Source organism: Chiloscyllium plagiosum, chromosome 7, assembly GCF_004010195.1.
Source record: "Chiloscyllium plagiosum isolate BGI_BamShark_2017 chromosome 7, ASM401019v2, whole genome shotgun sequence".
NCBI classification, from domain to species: Eukaryota; Metazoa; Chordata; class Chondrichthyes; order Orectolobiformes; family Hemiscylliidae; genus Chiloscyllium; species Chiloscyllium plagiosum.
In genome coordinates this window covers 11107853-11131392 of record NC_057716.1, presented here as the reverse complement: position 1 = coordinate 11131392, position 23540 = coordinate 11107853, and the positions used below count along the sequence as shown (strand labels likewise).

Here is a 23540-nt window from a genome sequence, read left to right as displayed (position 1 = left end):
AATCCATCAACCCCTACATTTTCCAAAACAGCACACTTATTTGAAATGGGGATAGCCACAGAAGACTCCTGCACTAACTGCCTACTTCTCTTACCTTTCCTGGAGTTAACCCATCTATGTGACTGTACCTGTAACTTTTCTCCCTTCTAATAACTGCAATCCATCGCATCCCCTTGGTCTTATAAATTCCTCATAGCCTCTAACTGTTGCTCTAACCATTCCATATGGAAACGTCACTTTATTAAATAATTTTGAATTGTATCCACTTTGCCTCTTTTTTTTGCACACTGAACTTAAATCGTGTAAGTAAGTTATGTTTATGCAGATTTAATTGGTATCATAGAGTCATTGAGTCATAGAGATATACAGCACGGAAACAAACCCTTCCGTCCAACTCCTCCATGCCAACCAGATATCCCAAGCCAATCTAGTCCCACCTGTCAGCACCTGGCCCGTAATCCTTCAAACCCTTCCTATTCATATACCCATCCAGATGCCTTTTAAATGTTGAAATTCTACTAGACGCCACCACTTCCTCTGGCATCTCATTCCATACACATACTACACTCTGAGTGAAAAAGTTGCCTCTTAGGTCCCTTTTATATCTTTCCTCTCTCACCCTAAACCTATGCCCTCTAGTTCTGGACTCCCCCACTCCAGGGAAAAGACTTTGCCTATTTATCCTATCCATGTCCCTCATGATTTTATAAAATTCTATAAGGTCACCACTCAACCTCCAACGCTCTAGAGGAAAACAGCAATATTGATACAAATACTCTTTGAAATACAGTAACTATATTTACACAAAACTGAGCCACAGTGTTATCATTATTCTATCAAAACCAATAAACATTTAGACAAAATTTCAGTAAGCTACCCTATATTTATAATATAGACATTATTTACTTGTCATATACTTGAAAGTAACCTGGCAAACTAATTGCTTGGAAGTATAATGCAGTGAGAAACACACATGCAATTTAAGACCAGGAGAGTCAGTCCCAGGGCGTCTGTTTACGCCAATGTTTCCTAGCAACAAGAAAAGTACTTTGGTCTTTTGATTGAGATCGGAAACCAGAGTATTGAGTTTCTGCACCAAAGAAATTGTAGACATACTGCTGAATTCACTCTTAGTATTTAATCTACAAGCACTTTTTGATGTCAGTGACTAAATTGCGTTTTTGGAAGTCTAACATTTATTGCATGTTTCTTAAGGACAGAAGAACTGTTATATACCTGCAACAAGTTTTTATTTGAGAAATATTATTCAGGTAATGTTCATTTATTTTCAAGATTTTCATTGTTAGGAGAGAAATATTTATGATTCAATGCAAATTGAAAATGGCCTCCAACCATTTGTTCATAAACCCTGTTGTAAGTTTTATAGTATTATTCTGTAAGTAAAAAAAAACCTAACCTTCATTGCAGAGGATGAATTAAGGAATATAGTCTCTGGTCTTCAAAGCTGAAGTGATTTTTTAAAGAAGAAGAGTGTCACTGAACATGGAAAAACGGCACATAAAGAAAGAAATTGAAAAATTGCTGTATGTATCAAATTGTTGTTTCCTTCTCTTAATGTTGTCTCTAATATACATATATTTAAACAACAACTTGTGGATATGAAAGAGGGAAAAAATAATTTGAAGGCCAAACAAAATGGCCAATGACTTCTATTTTGTGAGCCTTAAAATGTGCTGGCAAGATCCCACAAATGCTGACAGCTTACTGATGCTTAGCAAAAGTGAAAATATTTCCTGATTGAGATCTGACATGATTTTTAATAAACCATTTGACAATTTTGGGTGTTATAGCTGTTTTTTGTTGCTGTGAGCAAACATCTTTATTTGCATGCTTTTCCAGAGGCCATTAATAACAATCAGGATGGGACATTTGTATGCTTTATTCACTTGTAATTGCCCTTCTATTTAATTCAAGGATCTTGAGGTCAACTATTGACCACTGTTATCAGCTAATACATCATAGACCAACAATCAAATGAAGAATCTTCTCCCTTTCTGGATTACGGTTTCATAGGGCAGTGCTTTTATTTAGTCACTAATGCTCAATAATCTTCTTTAGGTAGGAAACTGCACATTAAACCTGTAGCAATCATCCGTTATACTTATGTAATCAGCATCTGTTTCTCTACAAAGGAAACATTATATTGGCACGAGACTTCGTGAAAACAGCTTTGATCCCAAGGGTAAAGTGGAATCAGTGGAGTCATCCTACTTCAATGATTTGGTAAAGTTAATAACAAATTAGATAATTACTACTAACTAGTTTGTCTGAAATAAATGTTAATTTATAATGAACATTTCTTTAGCAGGAATTTACAATGTGACATCTGTTTGAAACACTTCTTATCATTTATAAAAATGCAGGCATAAATACTCAGCCAATAATATTAATGAAATACACTGGAAAAATTATTAACTGCTTCATTTTAACTTCTCATATGGAACTATCTTGGTTTTTTTTTAATATATTTTTTCTTTTTTCTTTCTTTTTTGTTATTTAACCCCCACACTACCACCTAAGTGCGGTAGTGCTTATTTTATCCCCAGCACCCATGGTGTGTGTGCAGGTGTGAGACACAGTGAAAGACAAAGTGCACGAATCTTTATTCAATTTCCACCACCAGGAAGATAGGAAAACACCCGGGTGGCCAGTGACAAACACTGCCCTTCACATCAAAGGGCAGTGCTGTGTGATCAAAACAGTGAAGGGGAGGGTAGGGACTAAATCAAAATAGAATTGGAGGGAGAAATGATGCACTCCACTCCCCGCGGCACCTACCTCTCCCTGAACAACTCCAGGGTGTTGGTCGACGCCGCGTGCTCCTTCTCCAAGGACACCCGGGCTCTAGCGTAACCGCGGAAGAGGGGCAGGCAGTCGGCCCTAACGACCCCCTCCACGGCCCGCTGCCTGGACCTGTTGATGGCCAGTTTGGCCAGGCCCAGGAGCAGACCCACGAGGAGGTCTTCAGACCTGCCCTCCTTCCTCCATAACTATCTTGGTTTACTACATAGCATATACTCAAAGTTAATAGGAACTTGCTAATTTACTATGGACTAATATCTAGTAGCATTTAAGAACAAAGAACAAAGAAATTTTACAGCCCAGGAACAGGCTCTTCAGCCCTCCAAGCCTGAGCTAATCCAAATCCACTGTCTAAACCTATCTTGCAATCCCTAAGCATTTGTATCCCTCTGCTCCCCACCTACTCATGCATCTGTCCAGATGCAGCTTAAATGAATCTACTGTGCCTACCTCTGCCGGCAACGCGTTCCAGGCATCTACCACTCTCTGTGTAAAGTACTTGCCATGTGTATCCCCCTTAAACTTTTCACGTAAAGTACTTTCTGTGTCTATCCCATTTAATATTTACACTAGCAACTTCCCTTTAAGTTGGCAGCATACTGAGTGAATGAATTATCTTGCAGTTATTAAAGGAGACAACAAAGTCAATAGCTAACAATTTGTTTATGACTACAGTTAGCAACATTTTATGTTATTGGAGAGGGTTAACTGATATACGAAATAACATTAAGAAGGCAGTTTAATTATAGCTGAGAAATTCAGCATTAACTGCTTGTTAGAATTCACATTATTATTGATGTTAATTTGGGATTAGGCATTTTGTACATTGACAGACTAACCTCATATACTTCACAGTCATCCTTTCAAATAGATTTGTGTCTTAATGTGTGTAGTCAGCCACATGTCCAAAAATGTGAACTATCTCATTCTTTTCAGTTGACATTGATGAAATAGTTTCCTTGTTTTCCATTGAGAGGGTAGTGGCAGCTTGGAAACGCAGATCTGGTCTTTAAAGCTATCCAAATATTCTGGAATGTCTCCTGGTTAAATTTACCTTTTGTGCAGTTCTCCATATTTGAACTGGCTGTGTTAAATCTTGCTCCTGAATCCAGGAAAACTTGTATTTTATTGTGACATACCTTTTAGCTTCTTAGGTCTTAGTAACAAGCTGCAGGCTGACCCGAATACCTTAATATCATCTTTACCAAGCTAGTTCTGGACCTATAGTCTTGATAATTTGCCTTCTACCACAGCCAAGTAATTGTTAACCAGTTTGAGCTTTAGGGTATTGCTAGTATTTGTCATCAGCACAGAATTCCAAATTCTGGAAAAGCATACACAATTTCTTTCATATTTCAAGGTAATTGTCTATCATAATCTCTTCAATTTAAACCTCTGTTCTCGATTATACAGACAATCTTACTGAATGCCACTGAGGCTAAATCTTACCAGAAATTGGCTGTGTCATTTTCATCATGTTTTGTGGAGAGTTTCTTGTTGTGAGGCCCACACTATTTTTTGCTAGATCATCCAAAATTCACTTCATTAATAGGAACCATTCTTCATAGTATCCACTCATCTGATATCAGCCCATTCTCCCATTCACCACATGCTCAAGTACTTCACACTACTGGGATATCTCAAGATCTCTGGCACCATATTTGAAAAGGCCACAGTACACCCGGTTAAATGTGGGCAGTCCAGAGCTGCTCTGCATCATTGGACATGCTTGTCTAGGACATGGCAGACATGGGAAAATTGGCATTGTGGACAGGGACCTGGAGGAACTGGTGAACAGGGCAGTGTAGAGGAAAGATGTCCTCTTCACTCAGGACTGAGAGAGAAAGTCAAGACACCAGAGCCAGTCATTCTGTTCCCCCAACTAGGTCAGTCTGGTCTCAACAATCCAAAGGAACACCTAGCAGTGCAATAAGAAGGTGAGTTACCTTCTCTGCACCACCTGAATAAGTACCACCATCTTCTCTCAGCTAACAAGCCCCTTCCAGCTAACTCACACTCACCTTCCACCTCAGCTCATGCTCTACCACTTTCACTATTGCATGCGACATCTCCCCTCACTCACTCTCACCTACTCAATTCACTGATCCCACTGACACTGCAAACCCTCTGTGCTGCCTACACAGTGGCTCAGGATGCCTCTCCGCTTTTCCACAACCTACGGCACTAATGCTTGAATCACTCACTTTCAACTCATGCAAATCTTCCCAATGCAGTTGGGCCCTTGCTGCCTCAGGCATGCAAATACCTGGCTGCTTTCATGGACAACATGTTGGCTGACATGGACAGCCAGGCCCAGCAATCTCAGTCTCCACTGGATTTATGCACAGACCTGCACTCCATCGCTCCAGCCATTGGCGCTCAGCACCAACAGCAAAGCCACTGGGGGACAAGGGACCTTAAACTCACTTCAGCTGTCCCTTCCACATGAGAAATCAGAGTGGTGCCAGGAGGAGGAGAACCACACACAGACTCTTCAGCAATTTCCTTTCAGAACACTCCAGAGGTGACTGGCTCTTCCACCTTCACCATGCCTGCCACTCTCAACCCTCTGGGAGTTGAAGTGAGCAGGGTGTACCTGTCACTGGGCAGAACAGCTCAACATCTCTGGCCTCTGTAGACACAAATGCATTCAGACCAGTTCTTAGACCAATACCATCCAGGCTCTTTCAGAGCAAAAATGGAGAGCACTGAGAAACACAATAGAGCTGGCAGTTCCTGTAGAGAAAAACAGAGTTGATGTTTCGAGTCAGTACTGAAGGTGGTGGGGAAGGGTGGCATGTATGTTAATGATTGGGGCGGGGAAGATGTTTGGGGGTGGGGATAATTCACAGAAGTTGGGTACTCTGCAGAATGTACACATCGTAGTTGCTCCCTGGATAGTGGGTGCACACCTGTAGGAACTGTTGCCTGTAGTCACAAGCAAACGGGACATTGAGGAAACAAAATGTTTTCCTGTTCAGCATCTGGCTGTATGATACAATACCATCCCCAACCCAACCCAACTCACATCAGTGTAGCTGGGGAATCTTCCATGGCTTTCTTGTGAAAGGTTACTGAATGACAGGTAATTGCTGGCACATAGCTGGTTTTAGCGTTTACCATTAGTGGCCTTCAATTTGCAGTGAGTATTTTCCTTCAATGAATGGTTTTAACATACTGCTCGTGCAAAAACTTCTTCCAGTTTTGTTTCCCATTTCCTCTTGTGGGTGTGTTGCCACCCTACCTAAGCACTGAAGATATGCTTGGGCTGAGGAAAGTGCTCACTTTCGCATTGCACATTCACAGAACCTCGACAGGAAAGTGGTTGTTGCCAACTTTCGTCTGATTCTTTTCTCCAGTATCCTCCGCCTTTTGAGTGTACTTTCCTCTCGTTATTTCTGATAGCCTTCTTAATTCATCTCCGTTTCCTTCTGTTCTACTTCAATGACCCAACTAATCTCTGCCCAATTACAATTTCCTTCTCTTCCACACTCCAACTCCCATTGGCATTCAGCCTCATCCTTACCACACCTCTCATTCAATTCCATTGCTGTTTCTCTACCGCCACCTCACCAAGTTATGCCAATGTGTTCCCCACCCTTCATATCCAGCTCCCAAATTCTCATTGTACTTCTTATTGTCCCCTCTTCATGCCAGTTTGCTCCTTCCATTCCCTGAATCGGGCAAGTTAAGTTGAATTCCCTTCCTTTCCTTTGCAGCCAACATACCTTTGTCTCAATCTTTTATTTTGATCCTCCTTTTAATTTCACTTCAATTAAATTCATTGTCACTTTTGAGCTGATTTCTCTTTTGATTTCAGACATGCTTGCCCACTCCGTTTGGTTTTATTCAAGTTAAACATTGTCGCTACCAAAATCAGCTTGGCTAGTGGGCACAGTCAGCCTTCAACCAAGACACGACTAGTGGAAACATGAGCTCCTGTGACTGTCATGAGCAGCACAATATACAGTCATAGAGATGTACAGCACGGAAACAGACCCTTTGGTCCAACCATCCATGCCGACCAGATATCCTAAGCCAATCCATTCCCACCTGCCAGCATTCGGCCCATATTGCTCCAAACCCTTCCTATTCATATACCAGCCTTCACTCAAAACATTAAGAGGCCGTGCTAAAATCTGTTTCTGAAGGAGCTAAGTATTATACTCACTGCAGTTTGAAGGAAACAAGTCAAACCTTTCAGGTACATATCTAACATTCATTTCAACATTCTAGTTGGAATGATAAACACACATTTTTGCCTGAAAGGACTGTGACTTTGCACGTAATTCTAATGTGTTAGCGTTTTCATGACATGCTAATGAATGCAAACAAAAGGTGAGGTGATCCACTTGAGAGTTTCCAAGAAATTAATACCAAAAGTTTAACACACTTCTGAGAAACTGGCACCTTGTCTCCCACCCAATTAATTTCCACTGCTCTTCTTTCTACAAGTTGGGGTGGGCACAGATATCTCCACCCCACACATGCAGCATTTGCAGTAAATTAACTTCTTATTTGATGGAAAAAGTTTAAAGCAAAATGTGAGCTGGTCATTAATTCAAATTATCATAGTATCATTCATGCTCCTGGGCCAGTAAATGGCATCTAGCATACAGAACACTTCAGCATTCATTCAGTTAGTCACTTTTCTTGACTTGGTGAATAATTTTTTAAAAAGCCACAAAATTGTGTAATTAGATTACATTACAGTGTGGAAACAGGCCCTTCGGCCCAACAAGTCCACACCGACCCGCCAAAGCGTAACCCACCCATACCCCTACATTTACCCCTTACTTAACACTACGGGCAATTTAGCATGGCCAGTTCACCTAACCCGCACATCTTTGGACTGTGGGAGGAAACCAGAAGCACCCGGAGGAAACCCACGCAGACACGGGGAGAACGTGTATAATTCTATCTACCAAATCTGCATCTGTTAATCCTTTTCCATTCTGATTTCCCAAAATAGCCCCACTATTTTAGCTTTAGCTTCCCACATCTAAAACCATTCCATCACTATCCAAAGATACCATGCCAATCTCTAACCAAAAACAACATGTGTATGCCAATAACAAGCTTCTCAAATTGTTACTGTCACTCCAAATAGATGATGCCTGTTGAATTGATTTGGAATTATTGGAGTGAACTTATGTTGCCAATTGGCTCAAAAGGAATAGTCAAAGTGTCAATCACAACATGAACATTCAAAGTTAGCAAGAAGTATATTGGCTTTTTTTATATTTGAGCTCACTTTTCATGATGGTAGAGCTTGTGATTGTGTAAAATAAGTTTAATGTCATGACTTTGTTTTTAAATATTTCTTATTAAATCTTTAATGTACCATCAGTCAAGTGATAACATTTTTCCAGAACTGATATTATAAATCAATAGTGTGGAGACATTTGCATAAAATATGTGAAAAAGATAGCTGCTTTACGGTCTATTATGAGTGTGGTTGGACTCAATGTTTACTGAACAAAGAAAAAGTTGTGAAGTGACTGTTCAGGAATAATCACTCTAAAGTGGATAGTTATAAACACAATACTGTGATAATTCTATTGAATAGATTAAACAAGTCAAAATGATGTTGTAAACTTTATTACATAGGCACATTACGATTTGGCGATCAATGTTGCTTTGCTTTGGCTGAATGAAGAAGAAGATCAGAAAGTTCTTGAAAGTGAAAAATTGTGAGTACGACCTGTCACCAATAACGAACTGGTCAATAAATTGTACTTTGCAATAAGACAAGAGGTTCGATCCTTGCTGATGTTAATACCAGATGAGTTATATCCAAGGGTGAAATCTGGCTTGATAACTTATAACAATTCTTTTCAACCATTGAAGTCAACTACCAAATATATTTGCAAGAATCTCCAAGTGTACTTTTAACTCACAGAATGAAATGTATCAAACAAGGAGGAAAACTACATTGGACTAGACAAAATGTTTGGAAGTATTTCAACACAAACACTAGGGAAAGGATTCCAACTCAAACTGTTCCTTTTATTGTAGTAATATCCTTACCAACACCAAATCCTAGTGAAGATTCCCCACCGTCTCCACGTGAAGGTTTCTTGTTCAGGGTGACATAGCTGCAACCAGTTTCCTTCCGGTGAATACTGGGTCATTCAATAAATGATTTTCTTCAGCTAGTAGCTCTCTCTGACACACCTAAAAGAAACTGCAAGCTAAACTCTACTGCTTTAACTTCAGAACAATCCTCAGATCGGTAAACCCATAAGCCCATAAGACATAGGAGAAGAGATTAGGCCGTTCAGCCCATCGAGTCTGCTCCACCATTCAATCATGGCTGATAAGTTTCTCAACCCCATTCTCCCACTTTCTCCCCATAACCCTTGATCTCATTTTTCAACAGTATTGCGAACATCTTATGTGAGATTTTAACCCTCCAGCTTCCAATCAGTGTGCTGCTTTTATTAAAATTGGTGTTCAGAGAAGGATGTAACCCCAATGAAACAGGGCCTGTTAGAACTAGCAAGGATGTACTGGTTGAAATTATTTTAAATTGTTAGTCATGGAGCCAATGTAAATTTCTATTGTGTGAATAACTTGTTTACCTGAAAATGCAAATCATATACTACACACTGACGTGACTTTCATTTTAATAAAAGTCATTCTGGGATCTAAGATATTTTGTAATGCAACCTGCTACAGTTTAATCAGCTGTTGAAATATGTTAATCCTGCAGTGCATTAACAGCAAAATGTAGCACTTTTTACATTTTCGGTGCTGTAAATTACATATCATTTTGCAAAAACATTTTGAAGGATGTTCTTAAGAAATCTTGAGTGCAGTAATTGGTAAATTAGTACAAATTTAGATGAATATGAAAACTGGATTAATTGAAATATATTTAATGCAGGAGGTGTGTTCTCCAAATTTCACTCCTTCCAAACCTCGCAGCATTTCTCTCTATCAGTGCACAAACTTCATATGTAGATAGCAGAAGTTGTACATTTGTTTTGCCACAGTTTTCAATTCAGAATATTACAATGCAATTGTGAAATACCAGATATGTTTCAAAGCTACACCTAATTCTATACCCAACCACGTTTCTAGGGTAATTTCACGTCGTGCTAGGTCGAACTACCCAAATGAAATGGAGCGAGAAGCAATGATACTCTCTTCCTTTGCTGGAATTCTAATGGCAAGTCACCTTCTAGTGTAGTAAATGGATGTATAATATTTTTATTGTAATGAGTGAAAATGACATTTACATGTACAAAACTAAAGCCATTTAAGGAATTCTTCCATTCCTGTGGTCCCAGTCACCCAACTCCATCATATTTTGACCTAAAATCATTTAAAGCAGATCCTGTTTGCTTGGATCAGATACTTTGTGCTCAGCTTTTGTCTCTTATTCTTCAAGGGATCCATGTTTTAAATGTATGATATAAAAAGCGTAAGTTTTAGTTTTTCAATGCACCTTCCATCAAATCACCAATTCAGGAGCCCATTCCAAATAGGATGTTAATATGCCTGCTATCTTGGAAGAACATTATTCCCACATCCCACTTGACTGTGGCAGATTAATCTTAGAAGTGCACGACACACTAAGGGTTGTGCCTTCCCATCTTGAGTTATGATGGAATGGAAACAGGATGGAAAATAAAGTGGCAGCTAAACAAGATGGCCAAAAGTTTCACCTCTGTTTCCAGCACCTGCTATTTTGCATAGCTTTGAAAAGGAGGTGGCTAGCAAATTGTGGCTGTTAAAGCTTCAATTAAGCTCATTGAGATTGCAATAAAGGCCCTCCAGTTTAGAAGCCTTGCAATTTTCCAGGAGATGATCAATAATCATGAATCCAGAATATTATATCCTGAAATTCACCCAGGATCCTTAGACATTCCAAATACATGACCACCTCTATAAAGACAGGCGAGGGCAGCAGACACTTGGGAACACCCTACCTGCAAGTTCCCCTCTAAGCCATTCACCACCCTGACTTGGAACTATATTGCCAATCCTTCACTGTTGCTGAGTTAAAATCCTGGAATTCCCTCCCTTCCAAAGCCATTGACCCACAATGGCATTGTGGTCAATCTATATTGGTCTGCAGTGCTTCAAGAAGGCAGCTCATCACCACTTTCTCCAGGTCAACAAGAGACGGGCAATAATTACTGACCACATCCCATGAGTAAATAAGAGAAAAATGAAGGCATGAATGGCTACCGAGGCGTGTTAACTGGTAAGGAAGATCTTTGAAACTTTATTTGACTTGTTTGAACTAGCTGAAAGGGCTCGCTATTTGTAGTGAAAAGTTGCAGGAACTCATCAAAGCACCAGGGATTGAGCCCATGTCACCTTGGGCTAGGAACACAACCAGAAACATTGTGAGATGACTAGTACCTTCGCTACTAGGATAATACCTGGCTAACAAGAAGGAGATGTCCAGAAAATGGACTTACACCAGTAAAACTGGAAGCCTTTGAAGCATTGTAGCATAAGTTTGAGAAGTAGGAAAGGCCACTGAGCATCAGGAGCTCACAACTGGGTACCAGAGCCATAAAGGGAAGCAGAGATAATTCAGAGAACAGGATCAATTGAAACAGATGATGCTATCTGAACATGTCAGAAAGCCAACATGCCAGGGTGGACTGCGACTCTCCAAGAAGATGGTCACAGACATCTTCAACCACATCAATAAGGAACTCAGACCTCACTCCATTCATGACTAGGCCCTGCCAATAGCAGTCAAGGAAACTGCACCTTTTATTTCTTTGCCTGTGGATCATTCCAGAGCTTGGCTGGGGACCTGTTTGATATTTCATAGTTAGTGCAGTTAGGTGAATCATAATAGTCATGGGCACCCTTTTTATCAGTTTTGTTCAATATATCATTTCAGTTGCGTGACTCTGTAATCTTTTGCTATAAACTCTGTGTCTTATGATCCTCTTCCAAATCGACTTGATGAAGGAGCAGCGCTCTGAAAGCTAGTGATTAGATTAGATTACTTACAGTATGGAAACAGGCCCTTCGGCCCAACAAGTCCACACCGCCCCGCCGAAGCGCAACCCACCCATTCCAAATCGACTTGATGAAGGAGCAGCGCTCTGAAAGCTAGTGCTTCGAAATAAACCTGTTGGACTACAACCTGGTATTGTGTGATTTTTAACTTTGTCCACCCCAGTCCAACACCGGCACCTCCACATCATGGCCTTTTTCTCAAGGCCAGGGTTGACACAAAATTCTCCTCCAATGGAATCTCCGAGAGCAGGATGGCACTTTCATATACCGCAACCACCAGGTTCCTACCAGCGCATGGCATTATTGACTGCATCCAGATGATATAGGGCACCTAGTGGTAGAGAACCTCAGAAAATAGGTACTGGCACTGCAAGCTGTAGTCAATATTTCTCAGCAAACCAACTTCACGAGTTTTATAAGGACTTAGAGTCACAGAGCCTTAGAGATACATTGCATGGAAAGACTTGGATGCCAAGCCTTTTACTGAGTCCCCTCCAGAAATCAGTCCACCTCTGTTTCTAGGTTGTGGCTGCTGGAGTGCATGACTGTCCCATCTTCAGGTTAGTTGAGGCTCTGGGTACTACACACAAATGCACTTTGTGGCAGGCTGGAGAAGTGGGGAGTGTAGGATCACGAGGTGGGATCAGTCCCACCTCCCAATTTCCATTGCCAGGGAGAAAATCTAGCCCCGGGAAAAAGAAACATAAAAACAGTTCTTATGATCCCACGATGCCACTGAAAGGTCCTCCTAGATTGTCAATAATGCCTCTCAGGTTCTACCCTTATATACTGACTGATCAATGCAGGAAACAGAGGGTTTTATCCCATAGCCTCACCAGAATCAGCCTGGAAGCAACAGAACCATTGCTCAGTAACAAAGGAAGGACCCAAACCAAAGAGCGCAATGACACCCAAAAATTAACCCAAAAAATGTATATAATGTTTACATACGATAAACCAAAATTAATTTAACAGCAGAGTCAAGGTTTGGGAGTTGACAAATTGAAGCCCCATCCTGAAACAGAAGAAAGTTTCACAATAGTAGTAGAGAATTTAAGTACAGAATTGCAATTGTGCCTGAAAATAGCAAAGATGACTAGAAATGCTAGAAAAAGTCAGCAGCCCTGACAACACCTGGGGAGAGAGGAACAAAGTTAATATTTTGACTCTGATATGACTCTGACTACATCAATAAACATGACAATATTCATAGGCAAAATGCTGTGGATGCTGGAATTAGAATAGAATATCCTTTATTGTCACACATACTCCATTGTAGAAGACAGTGAGAAAGCTTTTACAATGTCTGCCTCTTATGGTACCATCTTAGGTACAAGCACCAAGGATAAATCATGAATACAAAACAGGAATAAAAATCAGTTGCATTACTTCACAGAGTTTTAAAAATAAGTTAGAAATATGACCTTTAAAGGATTGATGTTACAGTCAGGTAAAAAATAATTTCAAGCAAACATTTCATTGCAGCAGCTGAGCGCAGGGCTCTCACACCAGACCCCAGTCCAACAGCCATCGCCACTCTGCTTCAAGCCTCCAGTCTGCTCTGTACCAGCACTTAACTGCTCCAAGATAAGTTCCAAGACTGCCTCCCCTGTGCCCATGCTCTGCTCCGGGACTCATTGCCCACGCTCTGTTCTGGGACTCACTGCCCGTGCTCTGTTCTGGGATTCACTGCCCATGCTCTGCTCCAGGACCTGTTCCTGCATACTGCTCCGGGACTCATTTCCCATACTCTATGCTGGGGCTCGTTGCCCATGCTGTATTCTGGAAATCACTGCCCCTGCTCTGCTCCAGAACCCGTTCCTGCACGCTGCTCTGGGACTCACTGCCCATGCTCTATTCTGGGGCTCAATGCCCATGCTCTGCTCCAGGACCTGTTATATATGTCATGTGCCTGGGGAGCTTAATGCTGACCGCAACCTTGACAAAGAGGGTACCTATGACCATTGCGAAGCTCTGAAAAAGAGTCATATTGGACTCAAACTATTAACTCTGTTTCTCTCTCCTCAGCTGCTGCCACTCCTGCTGCGTCTCTTCAGAACTGTCTGTTTTTATTTGAAATCTTCAGCATCTACAGTATTTTGCTTTTAGTTAAATCCAATCTACCAATTGTGGTGTCAAAAGAAACTTATAATGAGATAACTTTATACATTTGATAGTTCAAACCTTGAGTATTACTGGAAAAAAGCATTTCGTGAACACTTTTTGCCTTCCACTCATTACCTACAAATTGTCCTGATGAGTGCAAGATGAAAAACATTGACTAGTTGTTTCTTTTAACAATAATGCTCAAGAAAACTTTGTGTATTGGATTGAAATATTTAGTTTTGTAAGCAAGACTAAAGGAGGACTAATTACTATAGCCAGAGAATGGGATTTCCAACTAGAGAACTTACCTTGGAATTGTAAATTGTACCTATGTTGGAACTCAATGATTTCACAGGTGAGACTTGCTAGTTCTTGGCTTATCTATTAATGGAGTTCTTAATCATGGAAATAATAGGAAATAAAGATTGGGATGTTTTATCCTAGGTTGAAAGTGCAGATCACTTGAAAAGTCTATTAATTTGAGTCATCCCAAACACTTGACAAAGCATTTGTGAAACATCAAGATGGGATAAAATGCCAGAAGTCTGATATGAGGAACTGATAATGAATTTACTTACTTAGATTTAGGTTAGATTACTTACAGTGTGGAAACAGGCCCTTCGGCCCAACAAGTCCACACCGACCCAGACCCATTCCCCTACATTTATCCCTTCACCTAACACTACAGGCAATTTAGCATGGCCAATTCACCTAACCTGCACATTTTTGGACTGTGGGAGGAAACCCACGCAGACACGGGGAGAATGTGCAAACTCCACACAGTCAGTCGCCTAACACCGGAATTGAACCCAGGTCTCTGGTGCTGTGAGGCAGCAGTGCTAACCACTGTGCCACCGTGCCACCGACGGTGTTAATAATTTTCTCTGGAAATTCAGTTTTACTATCAATTACTGGAAGTTGGTGTGCCATTCATTTATTTACCATCATTGCAATCAAAACATTTTCAGGAGTCAATACTTTTACCAGCTGTAAATCTTAACTGTCAATTATTGTCAAAATGTGAAATAAGTGGAATGCATAGAAATAATTTACCTTTAGTTCAGTCCAAGCATGATGTGATTTTAATAGTTATACTTTTATTATAGTTATGAAATGCTTCTTTTTAAACAATTCAGCTACGTTTTTTTAAAATCTGTTTTCAGAACAGTATCCCACTAGAAGACATTCTAAAGATTTACAGATATAGGCCCTCAACTACTCAGTTCTGTAAGACAATTACGGTAAGATATCTTGTAGAGAGATAAAGACAAAGGTAACTAATTCAAGAGAAATTTATTCTTGGTCATCCCTTAGATCTTCACATATGTTTGCTTTGTTTGTTTTTGGAATTTACTAGTCTTTTAAGTCATGAAGTCGTCATATCAAAATGGCACTCACTGCAGTGATCAGTATACATTGAACTTTTAGAAACTGAGAGGTCATTGTTCTAAGGGGTACAGAAAAAATGTTTTGTGAATTTCTTCTCCCTCTGTTCATGTTCATGTTCATGTTCATGTTCATGTTTGTAACTTGAAAGCTAACGTGCACATTACTTTTTAATGTTGCCACTAGGTTGCACCCTTTGACCACAGAATAGATCATCCTTTGCTGCAGTTAACACAATGTAAAAGCAAAGATTGAATCATTATATAACTATGTTGGTTAAAGCTTATTCTTTTAATGCCATTCACTGAGTGTAACTCACTGTTAGCAGTTTAAAAAAATATATAAATTGTTTTCATTTTGTTTTCCATTTCTTTGTTCAATATGGATACACACACACACAAACCTAAAAATTTCATATTGATTTGTATCATTAATTCATTCGATAATTGTGTGAAAAAGATCAAAAACTTTTTAGGATTAATGGCAAGGATACATCTTAAGTTGTTTTGCAATAGCGCATAACTGCAACTTATTTTTATATTAAAATTACAAACTTAATGGCAAAATGAGAAACATTCTGGATTTGCATGGGAGGAGTTCAACTAGTTGCGATGGCTTGGAGTTGGAGAAATAATTTGAAAGTTGGTTGGAAAGTAATTTGAACTGTATCTTTGCTAACTTTGATTTGCTAAAGAAGTCCTGCTGACCAATGATCTGTAAGACCAGAGCTTTACGTGAACAGCTTTTGCCAGTTAGTTTGGGGCTCAACTTTTATATCCTTGCATTTTTTGAAAATTGTCCAGTATGACTAAGAAAGGCAAATGTAAGACATTTTTTCTGACATCTGGAAATACAGTATGGCAGATTACTGATGCCACCATGTGGAAAGCTAAGGAATTGATTGATCTTATAATGACTCTTGAGGTAGCAGCATTTACAGGATGATTCAGTTCTGCCATCTTGTTAAGAGCAACAGGTGACTCTCACATTTAACTGCTTTAAACCTATTTCATGCCCTTATTAGAATGTGCATTCAACACGTGTTTCTGTGACTAACTATAACAAAGCCTGAGTGGGTATGGTGGTTCAGTGGTTAGCACTTCTGCCTCATAGTACTAGGGACCCTTTGTACAACTCCAGCCTTGGGTGACTATGTGGCATTTGCATATTTTCCCTGTGACTGCATGGGTTATCTCCGGGTACTCCGGTTTCCTCCCACAATCCAACAATGTGCAGATTAGATGAATTGGCCATGCTGAATTGCCCATAGTATTCAGAGATTAGGTGCATTAGTCAGGAGTAAAGGGAAGGGGTCTGGGTGGGTTACTCATTGGAGGGTTGGTGTAGACTTGTTGGGCTGAAAGCCTGTTTCCACACTGTGGGGATTCTAATTCAATATCAAATTTTCATGGACTTGTCATAATGCCCTTTTCATGAATTGAAACACTCAAACTCTGTTCAGGGTAAATGGCCAAATGTTGGAATAACAAGTCTCAGCACCAACTAGAGTAATCACTGGAATTGCTAAAGATAATCTGAAGTCTGGGTTTAACTCCCTTAGTAAATCTGAGAAGTTGCTGCATAGTGCTGACAGTGTTTGCTTGCTTACCCTTCACAACTTTACTCTTCAGAAATAACTGAAAACTGAACCCTTAATAGAGCGATGGGCCTGTTTGTGCAGGAGCCTGGAATTCATACCCAAGGATCAGTAATTAACGGACTCTACTGCTTGGAAGGCTGCTTGGAAAGTTTATATGAGATCACTTTAAATGCATTTCCTTCAGATTTAAAAAATAGCTTTTGCAAACTTCCATCACTGTATCCCACCTAACTGCCTGCATATTGTTCTGTTCCTACCCGATGTTACTACTGGACAAGTCAAACCCTAGACTGAAATGGCTTGATAGATTATATTTTGCTTTTGTTTTGATTTTAACATGGTGATCATTCACTGAAACACGAATACACCTTGCTGCAATTTCAGGTTTAATAATAAAACATAAATTGAAATTGTAAAAGAAATGGAGATAAAATAGAATAAATCAAACTATTTACACAGAACATGAATATACAGCTCTCAAAAGATAAGGTAAAATGCAATCCCATCCATCCCAAAAGCCCTTCATTGCACTGGAGAGTATTACCTTCCATTTCACATATGTAAGGCTGAATTTACCTATGCCATTAATACCCCAACTTGAGAATCTTGTTAGAGTCTTCATGCAAGAATTTAAACTTTCTCAGTTTCAAGTAACCTTCTTATGTTTTTAGTTAAACACTCCTGGCCCAGAACTTTGAAATTAAACTCTTTAGATTGAGGTAACGTCCTTCTTAATAATCCTAAATTACCTCCTCTTACAAACAGCCAAGACTTCTGCAAGCTACCGCAACCTAAAACTAAAAAAAAAGTATTTATTTTACAAATTATTAGTGTTTTCCCGAGTCCAAAATTATTTCTAGAATCTTGTATCTACAAACATCATGCACGACACTACTTATTTTGTTTGCATGTAAACTTTCCCACTATAAAGAATTTCCAATTAGCCTGCCTAAACTATTTATCTCAGACTGTTCAAATAAAAAAAATCCCTATGGCTACAGAAATACCTACAAGTTAATCATGAAGTCCCTTCAGACACATGGAAAATTCATATGCCACTAGTTGAAAATTCAAAAACCTCAAATGAATGGTTTTAAAATAAATAAAAATTGCATACATCTGTACATCACACCTCACACTGTGGAAGAATTAAGCACATACACAAGCACTTCCATTAATCATCAAAAATTATCTTGACACAACTTCTATATTACACTAATAGTAGTAATGAGTTGACATTAAACATGCAGTGAGTTACTCAGCAATCTTATATTACATTAGTTCATGGGCACCATATCACTCAGGATCCTTTACATGTGCTCTCAATAAAACATCCACATGATATTTTCTTTTCCAGGCACATGAATTATTTTCAAATTATGCAGCTGGACAATTGAGCTCCATTCAAAGAATCTTACGTCTTGTCCAATTTTTTTCTAGAAACTTTGAAGGGATGGAATCCATATAGCAATGTCTTTAAAGTTGTTGGTGGTGTAAATCTCAAAATCATAGAATCATAAGATACAGAAGAAGACCTTCAGCCTATCAAAACTGCACAATGACAAAATATTGTAGATCTACACTACTCCCACTTCCCAGCATTTGGCCCATAGCCTATTATGTTATGACCCTTCGCATGCTCATCTTACTTTCTAAAGATGTAAGGTTTCACAACGTAACTAATCTTCCAGGCAGTACATTCCTGGGTGAGAAAATAAATCCCCTCTCTGCCCATTATCTTAACATTATGTCCCCTCATTATTGACCCTTCAACCCAGAGGAACTGCTGCTTTCTAACCACCCTGCCCAGGCCCCTCAAATCTTATACCCCTCAATCAGGTCTCCCCTCAACCTTCTCTGCTCCGAAGAAAACAACCTGAGCTTATCCAGCTTCTTTTCATAGCTGAAATGCTCCATCCTAGGTGACATCCTGGTTAATCTTTTTTGCACCCCCTCCAGTGCAATCACATCCTTTCTATGGTGAGGTGACCAGAACTGTACGCAGTACTCTAGCTGTAGCCTAGCCAAAGTTTAGCACAGCTCCAACTGCTCTTACAATAAAATTCCCAAAGTGATAAATGCAACTGTCCCATATGCTTTTGTATTTACCCTATTACCCTGTCCCTCCATCCCAAGATCCCTCTGAACCTCTGAGCTTCCTACTATCCTGTCATTCATTGAGTACTCCCTTATCGTATTACTTCCTCTAAAGTGCACAACCTCACACTTATCAGCATTAAATTCCATCTTCCACTTATCTGCCCATCTGACCAATCCCTGTGTATACTCCTGTAACCTAAGACCTCCTTCCTCACTGTCAATCTTTGTGCCATCTACAAATTTACTTATCATTCACCAGCCCCTGCAGGCACATCCTGTTCTATATTGTTTATTTATATCATGAAAAAAAGGACTCAGCACTGATCCTTGTGGTATGCTACTAGGCACCGGCTTCCAGTCACATGTTGCAGAGTCATCCCAAGACTCAGTGTCTCCTCTTCCATTGTAGAATACGTTTTGCTGATCTGTGGTCAGTTTCTTTGACAAATAATTGACAGAGCAGCCAATCCTAATCTTGTCACCTTGCATTAAAATAGCCTAATGGTTTTGCATAATTAGGTGCTGGTGGTACCATTTCAGTTGCCAGCACAGCTTTCAGGTTTTCAAAGGCATTTTGATACTTGTTTTATCTACAAGTCTGTTCAAGGTTCAATAAGAGTGCTGAAGTTCAGAATAAGGGTCAAGAGTGTGGTGCTAGAAAAGCACAGCAGGTCAGGCAACATCTGAGGAGCAGGAGAATCGATGTTTTGGGCATAAGCCCTTCATCAGGCTTATGCCCAAAATGTCGATTCTCCTGCTCCTCGGATGCTGCCTGACCTGCTGTGCTTTTCCATCACCACACTCTCGACTCTGATCTCCAGCACCTGCAGTCCTCACTTTCTCCTGAAGTTCAGAATAAACTTGAGATAGAATCCACTCCTGCTGTCCAGTTCAGAATAAACTTGAGATAGAATCCACTCCTGCTGTCCAACACAAAATCACATATTTGAAAATCTTAAAGAACCCAAATGTTCACTTCAGTAGGTACCACCTAGCCTTGTCCCACAGTGTAGCCCAAATAAGATACCTCTGCATTGACAAATTCACTGTTGACCTATCTGAAATTCAAGTTGGCTTTTTGAGGCGGGTCAAATGGTTCAGTCAATACTCTTGCCCAGTTTGACTAAAAGCAACCAAATTGTTATTTATTTTAGTTAGAAATGACTAAATCCTTTGGACTCATTCATGGCATCCCTAATAGCAAATTGTGACAAAATAACATTCTTTACCCCATCATTAAGATATCCCTGACAATAAACTCTACTATTGTTGAAAGTATTTAAGGCTGAGATAGATAGATCTTGGTCTCTTAGGCAATCAAGTGTATGGGGAGCAGGCAAGAATTTGGAGTTGAATTCCATGATCAGCCTTGGATTTGTTGAATGGTGGAGCATTCCAATGAGGGGCCTATTACAGCTGCTCCAATTTCTCATGTTTCAATTGTACCTTTATCTTCACAATTGGTGTAACTAGCTCCACTTTCTTTAGTTGTGCAACCACAGGAAAGTATTTGGAATTGGCACTAGTGCCAGGGATACACAATATTGAAAAATTGGAATGTTTCTCAACTTGCCTTGTGTAAATGCTGAATTATTTTGACTAAATGTAAAGCAGCTAATGAACAAATACTCCAAGTAACCTTCATCAACAGTTGCACTGTGAACCTGGTTACCATATTTGGTATATTTGGCACCTAATTAAATTTTACCAACACCAGAGCAGATTAGTCTGATTTATTTCCTTTTCTTCCTGTTTTCTGTGAAGAAACTCAGTGGAGATTTGACATGCATGCAAACAAAAACTGTGTTGCTAAGTTTGCCTGAGTAGACCTTGTGTACATGCTCAAATGAGCAGGGTGTATTGTTTCAATTCTTGCCAATGAATAATATTTACCTAAATTTTTATCTTTATTTCGAGTATCAGGTTAGTATTGTTTTGGGGCCTTCATCATTAATACCAATTGGCATTAAACAATTTCAAGTATTGATTAATATTTGATGGTAATTCACCTAAATGTGTGGTGTTGACAAATTGAATCTGTCAGAATTAACTTGTTATTTCTTTGGGCCTCATGTGAAGAATCTATAATGTTCCTTTGAGAGAATAGATACTTAGATGGTACATGTCCCCTTTTTGTTTTCCAGACAAATGTTCAATCATCCAGCATTTCCTTGCACCCTTTTGCAATGCTGACTGCTGCTTGTGCAGCAAAGCATACTACAAAACAGGGTAAGTGGGAGTAGTCATTTGCCAAGCTCTTCACAGTTAAATTGGAGTCCGATTTATTCCATAAGTAGCAACTCTACTTTCTCTTTTGTCATTGAAACTATGCCAACTTAGGAAAATTTTGATTTGCTATTATTTATTTCAGGATCTGGGCACTAGTGGTGAGACCAGAATTTATTGCTCATCTCTAGTTCCAATAGAAAGTGGTAGAAGGTCACCTTAATGACCAGCAAGCAACTTGAATCAATTATGTAGCTTGCTAGGTTACTTCAGAGGACAGTTAAAAGTTAAACATGCTGATGAGGTGTAATTATAGTCATATATAGAGCAGACTGGATAAAGACATTAATGAACAAGACAAGATTTTACAAATTTGATAAATTCCTAGTTATTTCAAGAGGCATTCAAGAGGGTATTGAATAATTATTTGGATAAAAATAACACACAAATGTATGGGGGAAAAATGCAGGAGATTTCCATTTAATGGAATAGTGATGCTCATTTAACGAACTGTTACAGGTGCAATGGGCTGAATGGTCTCCTTCGCTGCTGCAAAACTTTTGTGAATCTGTTATTTTACTGATAACACCATTTTATTACCTTATTTCTTAAACTGTCAAATTCTGAAACTATCAGAGGTAGTGCTTGAACTTGGACTATCTGGGCACTTAACCCAGTAACAAAAGCAGAATGCTACTATATGTCTATAATGTTGCAACCAGTCACATTGATTCAATGCTGTAGTTTTGCATTTACTATTAAGGTGCAAAGTGCTGTTTATGATAAAATCCCAAGAAGCCATTCAGTCCAACAAGAGAATTAAGTCAAGAGTTGGAACAGCTTCAAATAAATTTTGTTTTGGAAATATTACAGATGGGCGCAATCTGTCATTTTTGACTTCCATTCAATGAGGAAAGTTTTATTTAACTTCTCCAAGCTAGAAACATTTTCAAACAAGCCACTCATGTTGTTCAGGGCAACTAGAGAAAGGTGATAAATTACACGTGTCTTATAAAAATGTTTAAAACCAGTAACTGGAAGGAGCACCAGTGCAAATATCCAAACAGTGCATTTCAGTGCAATTATTTTGCGTTATTTTTAGATGCTTACTTTTCTTTTCCTAAACAGGTATCAAACCTAAAGTGGGAAAAACTGCTTCAAAGCAGAACTTTAAGGGTCCTTCTACAGCAATTCGAGCAGCTCACCAGCCTGATGGTAGTTGTGATGTTATGCAGCAGAATGCACAATGTACATCCAGTACAAAGAATTTAAAGAAGAGATGTGATTTTGAAGGAGTTGCAGTAAATACCACAGCCAGAGACTCTATGTTTTGGATGGCCGATTGAAGGTCAGTCTCAAGAGCTATTGAAAAATCACCTCTGCTGACATCCCTTTTGCCCTTAGTTCACGTTTATGGACAAATTAAGCAGGTCTGGCAACAGCTGTGGAGAGAGAAACAGAGTTGGTGTTTCAACTCCTCTTCAGAATCTTCCTTACTTCTGAAGAAGAGTTGTACTGGACTTGAAACATTACCCCTGTTTCCTCTCTACAAATGCTTCAGACCTGCTGAGATTTTCCAGCATTATCTGTATTTGTTGTTGTGTCACCATAGTCTTACCAGACTACAGGGGCGGCTCTCTCATTAGAGAGAGAAGCAATGGTGGTGATTTATCCTGAGGGCCACCAGAACTCAGGAGAGGGAAGAGGTTGAGAAGGAGAGTCCCTCATGGTTACCTCAAAGCGGCATTGGGAATTGAACCCACACTATTGGCATCACACTGTTTTGGAAACCAGCGATCTAGCCAACTGAGCAAAACTGATTCCCTTATATTTGTTGCCAAATAGCGAAGTTGTGCCTAGCGGCAAAATATTATTCAAATATTATTATAACAGTGATCATGGAATCCTGTATTCTCCCAGCAGGATTCAAGTGGCCGACCTGAAGATGAAAAGCTCAATATCTAACTTGAGTTTGGAAGAAATAGATGATCAATTTGCTCTCATTCGTGACAAAAGAGAGAAAATGTCCCTGTGCTCAAGAATTTATCATTGCAATTAAAATTTGCATATGAACAATTTTAATAAAATGCAAACCTTTTGTCCTCTACGAATGATATGGTGAAATACATTTTATTTATAAAGCTGTTTGGCTGATAAAATATGCCTGAATTTGCAACATCAAATGTTATGGAAAACTGAGCACTTGTAATTTGAAATTCTGTTTTTAAATAAAAGAAGGATCGATGAGTAAGTGTGTTAATGTTTAATATGGAGAGATATGCAATGGACATGCAAAATGGTAGTG

At 39.4% G+C, this 23540-nt stretch overlaps 1 protein-coding gene across 1 annotated transcript; it reads left to right on the top strand.

Moving 5' to 3' along the window:
• Positions 1 to 1074: 1074 nt before the first annotated feature.
• Positions 1075 to 23468, top strand: LOC122551979 (uncharacterized protein C2orf80-like). The gene is made up of 9 exons (XM_043694542.1): positions 1075 to 1271; positions 1429 to 1544; positions 2154 to 2244; positions 8434 to 8516; positions 9910 to 9997; positions 15087 to 15164; positions 21154 to 21238; positions 22364 to 22583; positions 23159 to 23468. The coding sequence occupies exons 2-8, from the start codon at positions 1504 to 1506 to the stop codon at positions 22579 to 22581; spliced, it is 684 nt and encodes a 227-aa protein (XP_043550477.1). The 5' UTR covers positions 1075 to 1271; positions 1429 to 1503; the 3' UTR covers positions 22582 to 22583; positions 23159 to 23468.
• Positions 23469 to 23540: the final 72 nt, after the last annotated feature.

Excerpts from the sequence above, each read along its gene's own strand:
- LOC122551979 (XM_043694542.1), top strand. The coding sequence starts at position 1,504 with ATGGAAAAACGGCACATAAAGAAAGAAATTGAAAAATTGCT. Across the intron at positions 8,517-9,909 it reads GTTCTTGAAAGTGAAAAATT|GGTAATTTCACGTCGTGCTA; the intron begins GTGAGTACGACC and ends CCACGTTTCTAG. Across the intron at positions 15,165-21,153 it reads AGTTCTGTAAGACAATTACG|ACAAATGTTCAATCATCCAG; the intron begins GTAAGATATCTT and ends TTTGTTTTCCAG.